Genomic DNA, 19,432 nt, shown 5'->3' with positions numbered 1-19,432 from the left:
CCCTTTACAATTTGATTACTCCTCCACTCTTCAATTCTTCTCACCGGTGCATCTCCTGATCTCCTTTTCACATGACCAAACCATCTTAACCGATTCTCCCTCATCTTTTCTTCAATGGATGCAACTCCAACTTTTTCCCGGATCACTTCATTTCTTAATCGATCCTTCCTTGTGTGGCCACACATCCACCGCAACATACGCATCTCCGCCACGGACATCTTATGAACGTGGCATTGTTTCACCGCCTAACATTCGGTGCCATATAACAAAGCAGGCCTAATTGCAGAGTGGTAGAACTTTCCCTTCAATCTTTGGGGAATGCTGGAATCACAAAGGAATCCGGTGGCGCTTTTCCACTTTAACCAACCCGCGTTAATTCTATGCGCCACGTCTCCATCCAGTTCTCCATCCTTTTGGAGAATGGATCCTAGGTAACGGAAGACGTTCGATCCTTGAACCACTTTGCTATCCAAAGTGACCGCCCCGCCTCGCTACTTGTAACCCACTATATGTTCTGAATTAATACACTGTGTCATTCAGATACTCACTATATTATGCAGAAACTCACTATATCATTTAGACACTCAATATATCATGCATAAATACATCTTTCTATACTACACAACCTACATCTCCTTACATGTTAAAACATTATATGAAAATTAAATCCTCCATTATATTGTATATAATATCACTATATGTTCTCCGTTGATAAAATCCACTATATTGTATATCAGTATAATATATCTTTATAAAACTCATTATATGAAGTTAATATCAATTACCAATCCGGTGTACACTAAGTTAGTATGCATCGAGTCCATTTGAGTTTTGAGTTCCAAAAACTATTCATACTTCCCGAAATAGAAATACTTAAACGAAAGGAAGGTTTAATGACAGGATTGTAGATATTTAGGTAAAACTAGTTGTTGGTTCCAACAATACCTTGGGTTATTAACAAGGTAAAATAATGTATTATTTGGGGGTTGACATTTAATTTCGTCACAAATAGAAGTTGTAGGCTAATAGTTGGATAACAATTTCTAAAGTACGAAGTCACAAGTTCAAGTCTTCTAGACCTCTTTAATAATAGTAGTAGATTCATATTCCTTGTGATTCGAGGAGTACGAATAAAGAAAACAAAACTACATATAAAAGCATGATTTAAAGTATCTTTGTTACAATAAGTAGCGAAGTGCGCCATAACAGAAACAAGGCTCTGTACCAATAACCAAATATTGGACCATTGATCGGTGATTTACAAGAATGAGCTATGTAAAAAAGGGGGATAAATCATAAAATGCACCATCATATACAGATTAACATATACTGCTCTACTCAAATGCTAGAGCTCAGAAGATCAGAGTATTGCACTATCCCATTCACTTCAACCCTACTGTATAGACTGATCACCACACGATAATATTTGTGGATGAAGGGCGTAAAATCTTTTCAGAATGCTACATAACAAATGTCTTGATAGAGCTCAAAAAGTGATCAATTAGAATCAAGGATATGACTGCATTAGCTTTCTCGTTTTTTGTCTCAGTTCATTAGCTTCTCTTTCGACCTTTTGAGCCTACAAAATCGAGCAAATAATATCAAAAACTTGCTCTTTATCCCCCTTTTCTGAGAGGCATTCACAGTAACTGTTGTTTAACTATCTAAAAATTTAGCTATATAGAGTATTTCATTAACGGGTGTTATTGAAAATTTACCTGTTTAATTTCTGCTTCCGAAACACGCGTGATATGTGGAGGAAGATCTTCCTTATCTATGTCCTAAACAACAGAAACATAGATATGTCGACCTCATCACCTCATTACTAAGAAAATGAAAGGATTTGATGCTTGTAGATTGAGACTATCCTAATTTTAAGGGCCATCCTACTGGCCCAGTTTTGAGTTTTTGGTACTGCTCCACAAAAACTTTATAACCTCAAAGAAAGAAACAAAAAAACCCAACAAAAAATAGTAAATGCAAATTACCAGTTCTCCAATCATGTCTATACTAACGGCCTGGATGTAATATAGACCTAATGAGATGTCACAGTAAAGATCACCAACAATTACTCTTTCACAGGCACGTTGAAGAACAATATTTGCTGCAGGAAGAACGAAGAATTTTCATGAGTTATTAAGCAACTAGGAGAGTAAATATAAGACTTAAGAGGAAAATACAGAATAGAGGCAATACCAAGCTTATCGAACAAGCGCAATGTCCCTAGTATCATTCTATCATCCATCAACAAGATAAGAACCTTTCCTGCAGGAAAACATTGATGCTTAGATGGTTGGCATTGGGGAAAAGTAGTAGTCTTAGTTCTGTATATTAGTAAGATCATGTATTCATGTATAGAAGTAATGAAACCAGACTAAACTTGTTTCCTGTCCAGAAAAAATGTATGAAACCATTATAGAGGAAAGCGCTTCAAGAATACTTGAACGGTATAGGTGGTATGCTCAACCCAGCGAAAGGGAAGCAATAGTAAGAACTAGACCTGGTAAAACATTCAGTACTTTGGTTTGGTTGGTCAATCAAATATCTAGATGTGAAATATTCTTATTAGTATCAATGCAGTGGGATTTCGTGATCCTTCACTTAAATTTTGTCGGGTCGAGTTAGGATTCGTTTTAATCAGGTCGAGTCAAGTCAGTTTCAGCCTTTCAGGGTTATTATCTTGGCCACATTCTAATGGACATTGTCAAGATCATCAAGAGTTTCATTCAAGCATCATTAAATCAACTTAAAAAGAGCTTTCTGAATATTATATCATCCTTAATCAATTTGAAAATATTCGACAGCAGAAAGCTAGAAACTAGTTGTGCAGCAGATCAAGATAAATGACCAGTATGGGAAAGAAATGATCTAGCAAATTCAGTAAACTTTCATTTAAACAAATACCATGCAAATTAGGATAACATAATTTGCATTAACATTACTGCAGAGATGAACGGAACAATAATTCTTTCATTCTTCGCCAATCGAACAAAAATTATGCTTCTTGCTAATAAAAGAGTACAATTCAATCAGTTTTTGCCAAGTTCAGACATGCAGACCAGAGATAATCACATTGAACAAAACCCCATTTAAAGAAACAACTGAAACACCTATGTAAAAATTAACAAAGACTAACAAAAATTGATGCAGAATTACAAGATAAATCATGAATCAAGAACAGGGAAAGCATGAATCAAGAATTCAGTAAATTTTGAATAGTGAAAATATCATGCAAATTAGGATAAAATAGTCTAAAATTACATTACAGAGATAAATGGCACAATAATTCTGTAAAAATTAATCTTGTTGCTAATGAAACAGTAGAATAAGTTAATAACAGACTTGTATACAACAAATAAACCCCATTTAAAAACAAGTATAACAACTGATGATAGAAAAATTAAGAAAGAATCAAATAAATAATGCAGGATTATAGAATAAATCAGAGAGAAAAAGAGGATAATTACTGTCAAGAAAAGTAGCAAGTGAAGCAGAAAGAGTAAAATCTTTAGTCCTAGTCGAAGACATTGAATATAAATCTTCAATCTCCTTCTTAACTCTTAAGAAATCCCACAAAATTTCACCAAGATTTGAACCCAATTCTTTATTTACTTTGTTTCTGTTTATTTTTCTATCTCTACCCAACTGAATGTCCTAATTAATATGTTTGTTCCAAATGATTTCTGAAACTGGGTATAGCAACTCGTAATCACTCACTCATTGAAGCATCAACTTTCTAAAATTTGGAAACAGTATTTAGTGTTGGAGACTTGGAGTCTTCCATTTCAAATTAGGAATATTTATACCAGCATCTCAAAGTGTACCATCTATCATCTAAGGCAAATTCTCCGGTAAGAAGATCTTACTGCTGAGAGTTTATGTACCTACTAGATTTGTAGTTGGTGTTGTAAGAGTAAAAGATCGCCTATTTTTAGTTTAAAATTAGGCAATATTGAAGTTCAATAGAATATTTTACCTTTTTGAATATATTAACTAGTTTAATTTATTTATTGATTAGAAGATTTGTAGCCTGGTAGGGGTTAGCCCTTGGGCTGACTCAATTTCCTAATAAAAAAAAAATAATTCAACAATCACATTCTTTTAGTCCATTTAGTGACTAGTTTTTTTTTTTTTTTTTTTTTTTTTGAGGGGAAGTTTATTCTATTTAGTGACTAGTTCGGTCCATTCGGTAAATCTGTCAGGTTATGTTTCAAAACTAAACTTTAGGCCCGGGCTACATCCCTAGTAATGAGATTTTTTCATTTATTAATATCTCACTTAAAATGTTAATACTAAACATGACTTGGTCTTGTGGTTAAAACTTTAATATATGTGCTCGAAGTTATGGGATCAAATCTTGTACAACGCATTTTCTAATTGTTTTTACAGTATGTGAATTATATGGTGTTGGGCTAGAGTAAGATAAAATGGACTTTTTAGGAAAATGTAGGCTTGAATTTGTCTGATTTTAACATAAAATTAGACTGCTTATTCCAATATTTGTGTTAAAGTAAAATGCACTGAGTGCATACTTCAAGTTATAAGAATATGTACGATAGTCATAGTATATTAATATTAAATTGTAAGATAGTAAAAATAACTAAATAAAGGGATCTTAATATATTTTAGGTGGATATTAAGTTCCTCAAGATTTGTCTTATATAATAGACATTTTAACCGTTGTTATAACACCCTGATAATTCTCTCTTTTCCAAAATACCTTTTCAATATAAAACTTAGAGAATCATCAAAACATTATCGCCCATGTGATAACGTATCGGCTTATTCAGACTTTTACTACAGAAACATAATCAATAACTTTATAAATAAAACTTAGTCAACTAGAAAGTCAACTCCAAAAGTCAAACCAACAAAGTCAAAGTCAAATTTAAAACCAAACCAATTATAAAAAGTATAAACTCAAAGTATGATAATTAGACTACACAAGCTCTCCAATCCCGAACCCAATGATGCATCATCTTCAAACCTGTAGATGGACAATGCACTATTGATCCCTAGAGACTGCTCACAAAAATGGGTCATCACAGGATCAATAAGGCATAGCCATGATCAACATACACAAACAAAATCACGTAATCAACAAAGCTGACTACTACATAATGAATAAAGAAATAATCCTAGCATGATACTATTACATAACAATATGAATAAATAATAACATAATAAACTTGCAGATAACTCTTACTAAACTAATTTCACAACCAATAATTTAATTACTTTATATGGAATAATCAATGGAACGAATTGTCTGACTAAAAACAACATTCAATTTGGAAGACTAGATACGGGCGCGACTCCGTATTCCCATGACCTACGATATCGAGGAACCTTTTAAAATAAAAATAGGAACGGTGATCAATCCGATCCTAGGAAAAGCCATGGGCTACCACCATGTACTACAACTCTCTACTTGTCCAACACTTCAGAGGTGCACAAGTCTAAAGCTATTGCTATCCATGTGACAACCTTGTTACGACTCACAAGCAATACAAATAATACAATTATCAAACAATCACAACTTTCATTTTTATCTTAGGATTAGATAAGTGATCAAACAACTTAACAACCCAAGATTAATTTAATTTTTAATCCAATCTTCCTTATTTGTTGAACCTAGCCAACAACAACCAACCTTTCAAAGGTATATCAACTTACCAAAATAAGGCCCCGATCCTTATAAAGTAATGAAATAATAAAAAGGGAACAACATAATTCAATCATGATTCAACCAATAAATATATATTAATCCTTCATACGAATTAATATAATAAAGTTCCCAAATCCCATATGCTTGCATCAATCTTCCCTACAAACATAATATAAATCTCATAAACAACATGTTTCACACAACAACATAAAACATGCAAATCCAACTTAATAGAAATCATATATGAACTCAAAATAGTTCATATACTGGGATGGCAATGGGGCGAGTCTGGGTCGGGTCCACCTAGACCCAGACCCAAACCCGTTTATTTTTCGCAGACCCAGACCCGCCCCAGACCCGTTGGGTCTAGATTTTTCAGACCCAGACCCAGATCCGCTGGGTCTAGCGGGTCCATGGGTCCTTACTGGGTCCTAAATGGGTCCATCTTAGTTTTAAGTTTTCATCACATTTTTGAATATATGTAATTAAAAAATTTCGCCCTAATATATATAGGTTCTTGTATCCATGGTTAAAACATTCTCTAAATAAAATTTTAAGAATTAACTCGTAAAATATTAAAATGTTACAACTTACAAAGTTACATGTCTTAGTGGAGTTACAACACTAACGAGTTCACAAAATCACAACTCAAAAAGTTTTAGAGTTTAGGTAAAAAAAAAATTCTAATATATAAATGGGTCCGCGGGGTGGGTCTGGGTCTAGCATATGTGGACCCGGATCCAGACCCGACCCATGCTATTTGGGACCCAGAACCGACCCGGACCCATTGGGTCTAAAATTTCTAGACCCAGACCTTTGTAAATGGGTCGGGTCCTGGCGGGTCTGGGTCGGGTCCAGGACCCATTGCCATCTCTACATATACATGATACTACATATTCTCATCGTTAAAATACTAATCCAACCAACACATAGGTTTGTATGTACCTTGTGTAGACAAAATGAGTGACCACTTTCACAACGTTAAAAGTCGCCTAAAGAGAAATCTTCGCCTAAAATAACCAATATAAATCAACAATCAATCCTTTATGAATTTACATCAATAATAAAATACTTTAAACCCTTCTTAAAAGTGTTTAAAAATCTTTTCCATCATTAGAACTTAAGTATTAAAGCCTCGTAGTATAGTACTACTATACTAGTTGCTAACAACTCTAAAAACCCATATTTTAAAATCATAAATCTCCATTAACAATACTCTTTTCAAATTTCCAGCAACATATAATATATTAAAACTCTTTTTAAACATGCTCAAACATATTTAAAATCATAAGAATAGTCAATTTCATAAAGTATAATATACTACTATGATTTACAATTTTTGAACCCATAAAAATTTATGCTTTGATAATTAAAAGTCCAAATCAAACCTAATATGCAAATCTGAATTTTTATTTCTTTAATAAATAAATTATATAAACTTAATATGCAAATCTGAACTTTTAAACTTAATCATACTAAAAACAAATCTTAAAACATAAACTTTGAATAAAAACTTGAGGAAGAAGAAAAGTAATCAAACCAAAGCAAAAGGAACGCCGACGGAGATCAACGACGGCTGGCAACGACTGCCTTAGGCGGTCGGTGATGGTCGACGGGGCCGTATACCGGCGAAGCAAAGAAGTGAAGGCCGAAAGAGAGCCAGGACGATAATCGGAGTGAGAGAAAAAGAAATTGGAGGACCGAAATTGTTGGGGGAAGGAAGAGAGAGAAAATAATTGTGTGGGGAAAATTTGGATTTATGGGGGTTTATATAGGTTTCCCCTTGTGGGCTTAGGAAAAGGTGATTGGGCTCAAATAGAGTTTAATGATGAAGGAAATTTGTGTTTGGGTGCCCATATCCAACTAGGAATCTTTTTCCTAATCCAAATAGTGTTTGAGTTCCTCATACCCACTTAGAAATCCTTTTTCAAATTCAAAAAATGTTTTTAAGCATTTCAAATATTTTGCAAAGCATGCCTAAACAAAATATTTTAGCTTCTTTAAATTATTAAAATAATTCCTTTGACTTTCTAATAGTCTACCTTTGAAGAAATAAATAATTTAAATACTAAAATATACTTAAATATAAATAACTATACAATAAAATATATTTATAAAATTCATTACGGTTGTGATTTAGAAACAAGTGCTAACTAGTTTGTGCAATCAACAATAATCTAGAATAAGTAAGAAATTGAAACAACCAAGCAAACCAAGAAAGAGAAAGCGAGGAAAGAACACACCAATATTAACGTGGAAAATTCGAACTCCCGGAGAAAAACTCACAAACTTGTACAATGGAATCAATGGAGAGCAATGGTGAATATACAACTCTCTCACAAACTCACTCTCTCTCCGAAAATCTTAGAAAAGATGATGTTATAGGTTTTAACAATCAAGTTGTGAGCTACTCTTCCTAAAAACCAGAAAATAGGGTGTTTATATTACAAGGCATAAAAAGAAATCCAAGGGCCACGAATAAAACTTAAATCGCGAGAACACGTGCAAATATGGGTTAGCCCGCTCGAGGAAAATCGCTCTCCCAAGCAAAATGCTTTCTCGCTCGAGGCAGACTTCTTGGAAGATCCTGCCATCTTTCTGCCAAAAACGCACGCCCGAGTTAAGAAGCACTAGTAGAATAGTTGCTTATTGTTGCGATCATTAAGTGGCCTATTGCGGCGGTTTTGACCGTGCAACAATTAAGGGAGCAACAATAGGTAATTAACATATTGCTACGGTTTTTGACCGCGATAATAGGCCAAGATATTGCTGCGGTTCCTCGCCAAAACCGCAGCAATAAGTGTTTTTTTTTATTGAAAAAATATAACGTAGTGCTGCGGTTTTGACCAAAAACCACATTAATAGTTACTGGTACATGTATTTATTTTTTTTATTTTGCCATCAAATTTGAAAGATAAAAATGTAGGATGAAATTAATACAACACAAATGCAAAAGAATTGCTTATTTTTTTTTTTTTTTTGGCAATTCAAAATTTTTATTGACTACCAAAAAAATTGGTGAAAATTACAGTCTAAAGACCACAAAACAACTGCCACACACAAACCACCCAAAACTAAACATAACAGTAGAGACTACCCTACTGAACTAAAACCATCCTCTCAGCCTCATTACAATTGCAAGCTACTTGAAAAATAACTCGATTAATCAAGACAGCAGGAGAACAATAGGTATTCTCAAAAATTACACTATTTCTTTGACACCAAATAGTGTGCACTGCCTCAGAGAACAACATCACATAAACTCTTGATTTCAAACTCTTGCTGTGAGCTTTTGAGCAAGCAATTCTGCATTCAACATCAAACGAACCAGCTTCCCTGTTGATACCTATCTTCTGAAGGAGTCCCTTCCAGACCTCAGCAGAATAGCTGCACTCAAAAAATAGATGCTGGACATTCTCATCTTGAGTATTACAAAGCCTACATTGCAACTGACACTCAACATGCCATCTACTAATTCTGTCAGTGGTAGGGAGTCTGTTTTGAACTGCTAACCACACAATGAACTTACTTTTAGGACTAGCTCTATTATTACATATGATTCTTCTCCATTGCACTTTCTGCATCTCCCCTTGAATGAGCTTATAAGCTTTTTTAATACTGAATTTTCCATTATACACCATGTCATCCCAGCTCCCCAACTGATCCCTCAGCTCTCTTAGTTTTAGGATTTTCTTCAAGTGCCAGGTCATGTTGGTTGTAATTCCAACATTAGACACTTCATATCTTCTAAGATAATAAGCTGCTATCCATTTGACCCAAAGCTTATCAGTTTTAAAAGTAATAGCCAAAAGAAGCTTCAGCATTGCAGCCTTATTCCAGTTCTCCATATTGATCAAACTCCAACCACCTGAGACTTTAGGATTATAGAAGCTCTGCCAAGCCATAGGAGCTTTCCTAGAATCCATTGTAAGGCCAGTCCACAAAAATTTCCTACACACTGCTTCCACTGCTTTGATAACCTTCTTTGGCATAGGGAAAATATGAGCCCAATAATTCTGCATGCTGCTCAGGATGCTTCTAACCAATTGTAATCTCCCAGCATAACTAAGAATGCTTGTCATCCAAGACTGAGTTCTACTAGTGATTTTCTCCACCAGTACCTTACATTGAGAGATGGTAAGTTTTTTGGAGCTAAGAGGAACTCCAAGGTACTTAAATGGTAACCTCCCTATAGGCATACTAATAGCCTCTGCAATCATTTGAGCTTCTTCATCATTCAAGCCAGCAATATAAACATTACTCTTCTCCACACTAGCAACCAAACCAGAAGCCTCGGAGAATTTCCTAAAAGCACTCATTATTTTCACAACTGAACTTATATCAGCCCTTGCAAACATCAGTAAATCATCTGCAAACATAAGATGATTAAGAGAAATTCTTTCACATTTGGGATGATAATTAAATTCAGGATCATCTTTAAGCTCTTTCAAGCATCTGCTAAGGTATTCCATGCTAAGTGCAAAAAGAAAGGGAGAGAGAGGATCTCCTTGTCTTAGCCCTTTTTTGGCAGCAAAGGGAATAGTTGGAATACCATTTATAGCAATGGAATAAGAAACAGTTCTAACACAGCCCATTATCCATCCTACAAACTTTGTAGGAAAACCCAACTCAATCAGCATGTTCTCTAAAAAAGGCCATTCCATAGAGTCATAGGCCTTTTTTATATCCACCTTAATTACATACCTTGGTGATATATGCTTTCTAGAGTATCCTTTTATTAACTCAGTTGCTAAAAGAATGTTATCAGCAATATACCTCTCAGGTATGAAACCAGATTGAGCTTCATTTACAACCTCTTGCATCACAGCTTGCATCCTATGGGTGAGGATTTTTGAAATTATTTTATAAAGAGTGGTGCAACAAGCAATTGGCCTGAAATCCTTAGCATACATGGCTGAGGTTACTTTAGGTATCAAAGTAATCACTGTATTGTTAACTGGTTTGTGAAGATAAGCTTGATCAAAAAATTCCATCACACCTCTGTAAACATCATGCTTGATTATATGCCAGCATTTTTTAAAAAACAAACCATTAAACCCATCAATCCCTGGCGCCTTATTATCATCAATCTGATGCAAAGCCCTGTCAATTTCATCAGTGGTGACTGGTTGAATAAGCAAAGCCCTGGTCTTTAAAGATAGCACTGGACCAGCTCTGATAGTGTTTAGATCTAGTCCAGTCAAGGAGGTAGCACACTCACCAAGTAAATTCTTGTAGAAGCTGACAATTTCCTCATGAATATCCTCAGTGGATGTTAGGCACTCCACTACAAAAAAAAGTCCATTTAGAGACGGACAAAATCCGTCCCTAAATAGGTCAAATCCGTCGCTATATGGGCTTAGAGACGGATTTAGAGACGGATATTGTCCCTCTCTAAAACCCTTGTCGCTAATTCGAGTTAGAGACGGATTTTAAAAATCCGTCTCTAAAGTTTAGAGACGGATTTTGGAAATCCGTCTCTAAGCTTAGAGACGGATTTAGGAAATCCGTCTCTAAACTTAGAGACGGATTTTTAAAATCCGTCTCTAAGCTTAGAGACGGATTTTTAAAATCCGTCTCTAAGCTTAGAGACGGATTTTGCAAATCCGTCTCTAAACTAGAGACGGATTTTGAAAATCCGTCTCTAAACTAGAGACGGATTTTGAAAATCCGTCTCTAAACTTAGAGACGGATTTTGGAAATCCGTCTCTAAGTTTAGAGACGGATTTTGGAAATCCGTCTCTAAATTCGCTGAAAATATAAAATATATAAACGAAATTAACAACGCGATAGTTCCTAATATTATCATGATTATATTTAATCACCTATTATTACCTACCTAGTTCAAGTTGATCTCATTACCATTTAGGAATATCCCTTAAGTAAACCCGGTTTAGCTCTACAAGGGAAAGGATAAGAAGACTCCACAGTCGCAAGAATCGCTGTTCGTAGGAATCGAACTTGTAACCTCAAAGAAACGAGAAGAAGCTCCAACCAACTACACCAAATACAACTTGTATACTTCTCTACATAATATTGGTAATATGTAGAAGATATATTAGAGACGGATTTTTAAAATCCGTCTCTAATTTAGAGACGGATTTTCAAATCCGTCTCTAAATTAGAGACGGATTTCTAAAATCCGTCTCTAACTTAGAGACGGATTTTTAAATCCGTCTCTAACTTTAGGGACGGATTTTCAAAATCCGTCTCTAAATTTATTTCGAGACGGATTTTTTAAATCCGTCTCTAATTTAGGGACGGATTTTTAAAATCCGTCCCTAAAGTTAGAGACGGATTTTTAAAATCCGTCCCTAAAGTTAGAGACGGATTTAAAATCCGTCTCTAATTTAGAGACGGATTTAAAAAATCCGTCTCTAAATAAATTTAGAGACGGATTATCAATATTCCGTCTCTAAATTAGAAACGGATATATATCCGTCTCCAAAAATCCGTCGCTATATAAGCTTTTTTTTGTAGTGCTCCCCCAGCCTATTTCTGATCATTCCAATTCTATTCCTTGCTTGTCTGACCTTAACTGCAGTGAAAAAGAATTTTGTATTTGCATCACCTTTAGAGAGCCAATTAATTCTAGACTTTTGTCTTATGATACTTTCCTCCACTCTAGACCAGTGTCTAAGAGAATTAATTAATTCCTTTTCTTCATTCTGCCACTACTACAAAAAATGGCAAAGATAACTGTTAAATACGGCTTTACATAACAGTTTTGAGGTGTTATCCAAGTCAATGTAATGTAAAGTAAACATAACACCTGACGAAAGTGTTATGTTTGCTAGAGAAAACATAACAGTCATTTATAATACACGTTATACCGCTAGATTACACATTTTGTAAATAAGTGTTATGTTTGCTATTTATATGACAAATTGGAAGAAGGAAAATTTAACACTTATCTTGAATAACTGTTATGTTTTCCTATAATATATATAACATATATTACCTATAACTGTTATCTATGATATTGGTTTTTTTAATTATCATATTCTCACCTGTGAGCAGGCGTTAATTGCAGCAGTACAGTACCTGTTATATAATACTCAATCCATAAGATCTTACAACCAACAAATTGAATCCAAAATTTTTATTTCACAATATAATTCAACGAATATTCATATTCTAAACTTCCAAAATCTACTATATATACAAATCAATATTAATCTAAATCATAAACAATCAAATCTAGAAGACTAGCCACATTCACATGATATTAATATCCAAATCCAAAAATATAATGTACATCCAAAAATGGATTAAGGTAAAAAAAAAAAAATTAGGCGGGAAGTTAGAACTCATTCATCATTTGTGCTTCTTGTTGATCTCCGACATATGTAATCCACAACTCTTTGAGCTCATCAATTTTCTCTGTGAGAATATGTTCGACCAATGCCGTAATAATACTGCAATAAAGGTAATTACATAATAAGTATTCATAAAACAATTATGCATTTTTATGTATGTGCCACAAATTGTCACATATCTACAACAACATCTTTGAGACTCAAACAATAAGACTGTATATTAATTCAGGTGCCACTACATTCACCTTGAAATAGACGGGCTTTCTAGTTTCTAAACTACATGCTTCAATTCAAAGTATTAATTATGAGTTGGGCCTTCATTTTATCACTTCATAGATATACATGTATGGGATGCATTAAGGTTTAAACAATCTCATTGCATGTTTGTCTACTAATGTTCTTTTCGTAAGATAAGAAAAAAGTAACCTGATTGCTAATCCAAACCTACTGACCTGACATTGTCAACTTCTCTAATTCTTTTCAGCAAGCCTCCTACCTACACCCTCTGAACTCTTCCTTCTGCCCATCGAAGATTCAAGTTTGTCTATAGTTTTGTGGGTGATAACGTCAATCTGTTCAAATTTACCATCGAGGGTCCAGTTTTTGAACCTCTAACCAAATGTGATGTAGAAAAAAGGTCGTTTTTAGCATTCTGACGTTGAAATTATATAATCCTCACATGGTATTGGGAAAAGATTATATACTTGGCCTTCTTTGCCTCCATATACCTCAGATCTCTTTTGTCGCTTTCTTAAACTTTTGTCGTTTTCCTATTAGTCTTTATATCTTGATTCTTCTCAATTCGTTCCTGAAGAGGAATCTGTTTAAGAAAGTTATGGTTTTCTTTTCTTCCTCCAACTCAGTTAAATTTCATTCAAAACTTCTGAGATACATTCAGATAGACTGCTTTGATATCCATGGGAAATAAAACCAGACTAACCGGATAACAACATTTTTCAACTTCTGCAAAGCAAATAAGGCATACTTTCATGTACTGTAACACATGCATTTGGTATATCAAGGACCTAGAGATAATCAGTCTTATTTGTCTTTTTCAGCGAGATAATAACCTTAGGGATGCCTTTTCTATGCTAGGTACCTAGTGAATTAGTGCATAAAGCCATTATGTGATCTACTTGTGTTCCCTAATCCAAGGATCATCACTGGAGTACATCCTGAAGGTAGGTGAAGCAAAGAAGAATTTGGGCAGTACAAGAGATGTTAATTACTATGCACAGTTTATAGATGAAGCTAAGGGATTGGAGAAGAATTTGGACAGTACAAGGAATTCAGCGTTGACAATACTAAAGACCAACAAATTAAAATTTACACAATGGAAGAACAACCATGAGAATCTCATAGTAGGTTCTTAAACCATATCCTCCAGAAAAGTCATTAAATTAATGGATCTATATTAAGCTCATTCTAGCCGGTCAAACCTTTGCTCATAAAAACTTGGATCATAATTATAATGCCTAAAACATCTATGAACTGCTTACCTTCTGCCACCTCGGAGCAAGAACCCAAAATCCCCATTCTAACCATACTGGCATGGAAGCTGCAAGCAAACACACATGTAGGTGTTATAATCAGATGATCAGAAAATCCTATCAAGTAAAAGCTTCATTAGTATACTTACATTTCGGGATTATGAATCCGCTGAATATAAAGGCAAACAGTAAGCAATAAAAGGACGCAAGATTGGAAACAACTATGGTTTGAAAGAGAGAAGCCAAGAACCAGAACGTGGTTACTGATGCCAAGTGCACTCCCGAAAACAGAAGAACTTGGCAGAAGAACCTGAAATACACAATTAATGATTTAATTTTACACCACCAACCAATTACTTAAGGAGCGTAAGAGTAAGACGCAGCAACCAAGGCATCCACAATGTCAATCAAAGATGAATCTAGATATAACTTAACGGAGGCTCTCATGTTTCTGTCGCATTTTGTTGGTTATGTTCACCAGGTTAGTGCTCCTCCTTGCTAGCTTAGTTTTGAAGCACTGAATTCCTAAATTCTAACTTGCACATAACATTGCACAATTCTTATTTGGCAGTATGCCTTTTTTTATAATCAAGTCAGCTCTGGGACTTTAGTGTGATCAAGATAAGAAATGTGCTACCAATAGCTCTTTGTAGCAGTTTCAATTTAGCATGTAAAGGGAATGGTTTGTCACCTGTAACTTAGTTATTATAAGCTATTTTATGCATATAGTCGAGCTAAACTTTTCCAAGTCACTTAATTTGTCTCTCTTCATTGATGACAAGTGATCAAGTATAGTGAAGTTGGTTCTAAGGTCCATAGCTTTTCAAATTTCAACTCTTGGACTAGTACAAGACCTCTATTTTCTCCTGCAAGGTTAATGTGATGGGAAAAAAGGAGTTGATATAACAATAATAAATGGTAATGTAGCTTCTTTTTTTCACCTCATACAGTCACTGTGATAAAATTTCAGTAATAATACTGACTTATAGTAGCTGATTGGAAGTTGGAACCTTCACTCTTAACAGAAAAAGGATCCCATTTTGGAAGAAGAGAGGGGGTAACAAGTTGAAATTAGAGTTTCTTGAGCTATATTTCCGGCTTTCATTCAATTTGACTTTGTGACTTGGTTTACCGGCAGTGAACATTTTTGGGAATCTAAGGGAACTAGTAAGGGAGAAGGTGGAAGGGAGAGAGAAGGAAAACAAGACAGAGATATATATAAGCCAATAAGGTCCATGAGACTGAGATGAAAATTTCTGGAAAATTTGAATCCTTCTATATACTTCCTTTTCTTCTCCTCTTTTAAATTTGAATGAGAGCGAGAAGGAAACACAAGACAGAAAGTAATAAAGGATATGCTATCCTCCCCTTTCTGTTACTCTTGAGTCTGCTATGGAATAAAGGCCTCTATAAATAGAACATTTTGGAGCTTTGGAGTGAAGACAACCAAGACATTTTATAGAATTACTTTCCACTAATTTATTTTTGAAGAAAAGAATTTAGAAACCCATAGGTTGTAGATGTCAAAGATATAACAGTCCTCATCTTTATTATGTATGTAATACTTCCCCTCCATAGACTATAGTCCATGTTGACATGTCTCGCTAGGATAGTCTCGTCGTATCAAATCTTCCATATTCCATAGTGCTCCTTAGTTGCTCCTGTCAAAGTCCACAGCACAGAAGTTCTATTTGACTGACAATGGTGTTTCTTATTTCCTTCTGTTGTTTGGGAGGAGATCATCTTAGTATGCTTTCAAGTTGACTGAATTTCCTATTTATGAAGGACCCTTTGAGGAGTTTATGACTATGTGAGATGACATGCGAGTGCTATATAAAAAAAAAGGGGGGGAAATTATACTAGATCAGAAAGATGAATTTCAGCATTGGCGAGGCCAGAGGATGCCTAAATGTGTGCAATATCAATCCTAAACAGTCAGCTGTAGTAGGCAAAGATATTTTCATATGGCAAAAGACGGCATACAATGAGCTAGAAAACAAAATTGTAGTCTAACAAATCAATACCCTGATTCAATTATACTATCACTAGGAACTGAATGAGTTCAATTATAAATCAACTCATATTTACAATATCCTAATAACAAATTCGAAATGGCAAACTAACAATTTCCAAAATCATGAGTTCATGACCAATTCCAAATCAACAACCATAAATCCACAATCACAAATTCACATTTCACAAGTATCATAATTCACAACCAAACAATGTGAATATTACCTTTAAAAAAATTAAAACTAAAACTAAAACTTAGGGTTTAGAAAACTTACGGACTGACTGGAGTGACAATGAGTGAGTGATGGGCGTCTCGAGAGGTCCGCGACGGCGAATGGATGTGGGTGGTGGGGTGGCGGCGTCGCTTCGCCTCCTGACTCCGTCGCTTCGTGGCTTCCTCACCGCTCCTGACTCCTTCGTTCGAAGTTCGAAGTTCGAAGTTCGTGGCGTCCTCACCGCCTCCTGACTCCGTCGCTTCGTGGCTTCCTCACTGCTCGTCATCGTCGTCTCCGGCGAATGCGAATATGCTGTCGACTGTCGTCGTTCCTCCGCAGCCGAGCTTAGGGTTTCGATTTTCAATTTCTCTCTTCCTTAGTCTCTCTCTTCCTTTCAGCGTGTTTATTTCAAAATCTTTCATCTCTCTTCCTCACCTTCACGCGTCTGGCAGCGTGTTTTTTTCGTTCATTTTTACTGGCCCCGCCACCGAGAGAGAGAGGTGGAGGTGGAGATCGGAGGTGAAAACGGGAGTTGAGAGAAGCGTTTGGTTCAGTTACAGCAAATTGGAACTAAAAGAAAAAGTATTTACGAAGTAGAAAGTTTGTTTTAATTGAAAATAAAACGGGTTTTTTTCAACATAATTATTTTAAGTAAATTTTTATTATTAATAAAAATTCACCATATTCTCATAAAAGAATAAAATAAAACACAATAAACTAATTTCATAGCAAAGATAACACACGTTAAAATATGTGTTAAGGGAAATATTTTCTATACAAGCTAAGATAACAGTTCTTTTGTTAAAACGTTAAATTTAGACTTTACATAACAGTTGATAAAATAAGAGTTAATTTAGGGGTGTTATCTTTGCCCTTTTTTGTAGTAGTGTGCACCTGAGCATCAGTATTAATTGCCATGCTATTTTGAACATTTTGAAGGTTTACTCTAATATTCTCCACTTTCATGTGTGCATTAGAATAATACCTTGTCTGCAGTTTCTTCAAATCTCTTCTCACTACTTATAGCCTTTTCCACACTTTCTTCATATGAAATCTATCATCCACAGACCTCCAAGCTTCTGCAACTACCTCCATAAACTTTGCATCTTCAGCCAGTATATTGAGAAATTTAAAGGGCCTACCCCTCTCCCTAACAGTATTATGAAATGTTACCAGTAGTGGAGTATGATCTGAGACTCCACCTGGCAGATAATTTACCATAAGATCAGGGAAAGCTTCAAGCATACTGCTATTTATCACTGCTTTATCAATCCGACTACAAATTCTTGCATTTCCCAAACTTTTGTTGTTCCAAGAGTAGAAGACTCCACAATAAGCAGCTTCTATCATGTGAGAAACTAACATGAATTCTGAAAAATCCTTGGTTTCTTGTTCACTCACTTCCACCCCATTTAACCTATCCTGAACACTCCAAACTGCATTGGAATCCCCTATGCATAACATAGGAACATGAGTGTTACTCGTCAATCTCTTTAGATCTACCCAAAGAGGTTTCCTATCAGCAATGGTATGTAATCCATAAACAACAACTAATAAGTAGCTGTTGTTATATTTCTGTATTTGTAGGGCCATACACTGCTCAGTCTTACATATCACATCAACTGTAATCTCCCCTGGCTTCCAACCAAACCAAATCCTCCCTCTAGGAGAAAACCCATAATTATCAATCCACCTCCAACTATCACCAAATTTCTTTTGAATCTTGCTACAATTATTGAGTCTAACTCTTGTCTCAAACAATGCACAACAAGAAACATGATTAAGAGTAAGAGTCTGCTTTACCTCCTTTATTTTTATAGGATCATTAAGACCCCTCACATTCCACGCAATCATCTCCATTTAGGATAAATAGGGATTTGGTCCCCTAGCACCCCCAGCTTTAGCTGAGTCCAATTGAGAAAAATGGACAGTTCCACTCTTCTGGAAAGCAACTTGTTTACCCTTAGACTTCCTGGTTACAACTTTCCAGGGCTCTTCCTCTTCTGTCATTCTAGGTAGAGGTTCTGGAGTAACAGCAGGAGTGATCACCATATCAGTCTCTACAACTATAGTAGGACCCCCACCTGGGCAGGCATCAACTACCATAGAAGGAGCCACAATATGTGAGTTGTCTCCATTTGTTTCCTCACTTTCATCAAGCTCTATATGTACTTCTTCAGTGGACTGGTCCTTTGTGATTACATTCTCTATCTTCTTTTTAGGAACCCATTTCTTCACCCACTTTGCAGAAGTTTTAGTAATGGTCTCACAGTTATGACCAATTACTTGGCATTTCTTACAGAAATCAGGCAGCCAATCATACATCACCTTTTGTTTAAACATTGTCCCATTAGGATCTTCTATAGCTATTTCATACAAGATTTCTTTGGTAACATCCATTTCCACCAGAATTCTTGCAAATGAAATTCTTAGAATCTTGGTCGTACATTCATCCGCATATACTGGCACACCTAGCAAACTTCCAATTCGACTCAACGAGTTCTCACTCCAACAGTTCAACGGTAGGTTTGGTAAACGAACCCAAATAGGAACAACTTTCAATATTTCATTATGAAAATCAAATGAAGCTGTCCATTTCTTCACAATCATTGGTTTACCAAAAAAATAAATGTGGTCCAGCATATAAAACAGAGTTTCTCTCCTCCTTCGAGCTCATTTTCACCACAAAATAACCTTCATCATGTTTATAGACCCCAGGTTCAGATT

At 35.3% G+C, this 19,432-nt stretch overlaps 1 protein-coding gene across 1 annotated transcript; it reads right to left on the bottom strand.

Annotated features, from left to right (window-relative positions):
• Positions 1-1,131: 1,131 nt before the first annotated feature.
• LOC104884566 (sm-like protein LSM1B) lies at positions 1,132-2,491 on the bottom strand. The gene is made up of 4 exons (XM_010669242.4): positions 2,197-2,491; positions 1,989-2,104; positions 1,719-1,781; positions 1,132-1,579 (listed from the first exon to the last, which is right to left on the bottom strand). Exons 1-4 carry the CDS (start codon positions 2,342-2,344, stop codon positions 1,508-1,510), a joined length of 399 nt encoding a protein of 132 aa, XP_010667544.2. The 5' UTR covers positions 2,345-2,491; the 3' UTR covers positions 1,132-1,507.
• Between the last annotated feature and the right edge of the window lie 16,941 nt (positions 2,492-19,432).

The sequence above is a fragment of the Beta vulgaris genome, chromosome 8 (genome assembly GCF_026745355.1).
Source record: "Beta vulgaris subsp. vulgaris cultivar EL10 chromosome 8, EL10.2, whole genome shotgun sequence".
Lineage (NCBI taxonomy): Eukaryota > Viridiplantae > Streptophyta > Magnoliopsida > Caryophyllales > Amaranthaceae > Beta > Beta vulgaris.
Note: the sequence above shows the minus strand (reverse complement) of the source record. Positions and strands in the feature narration are given on the sequence as shown.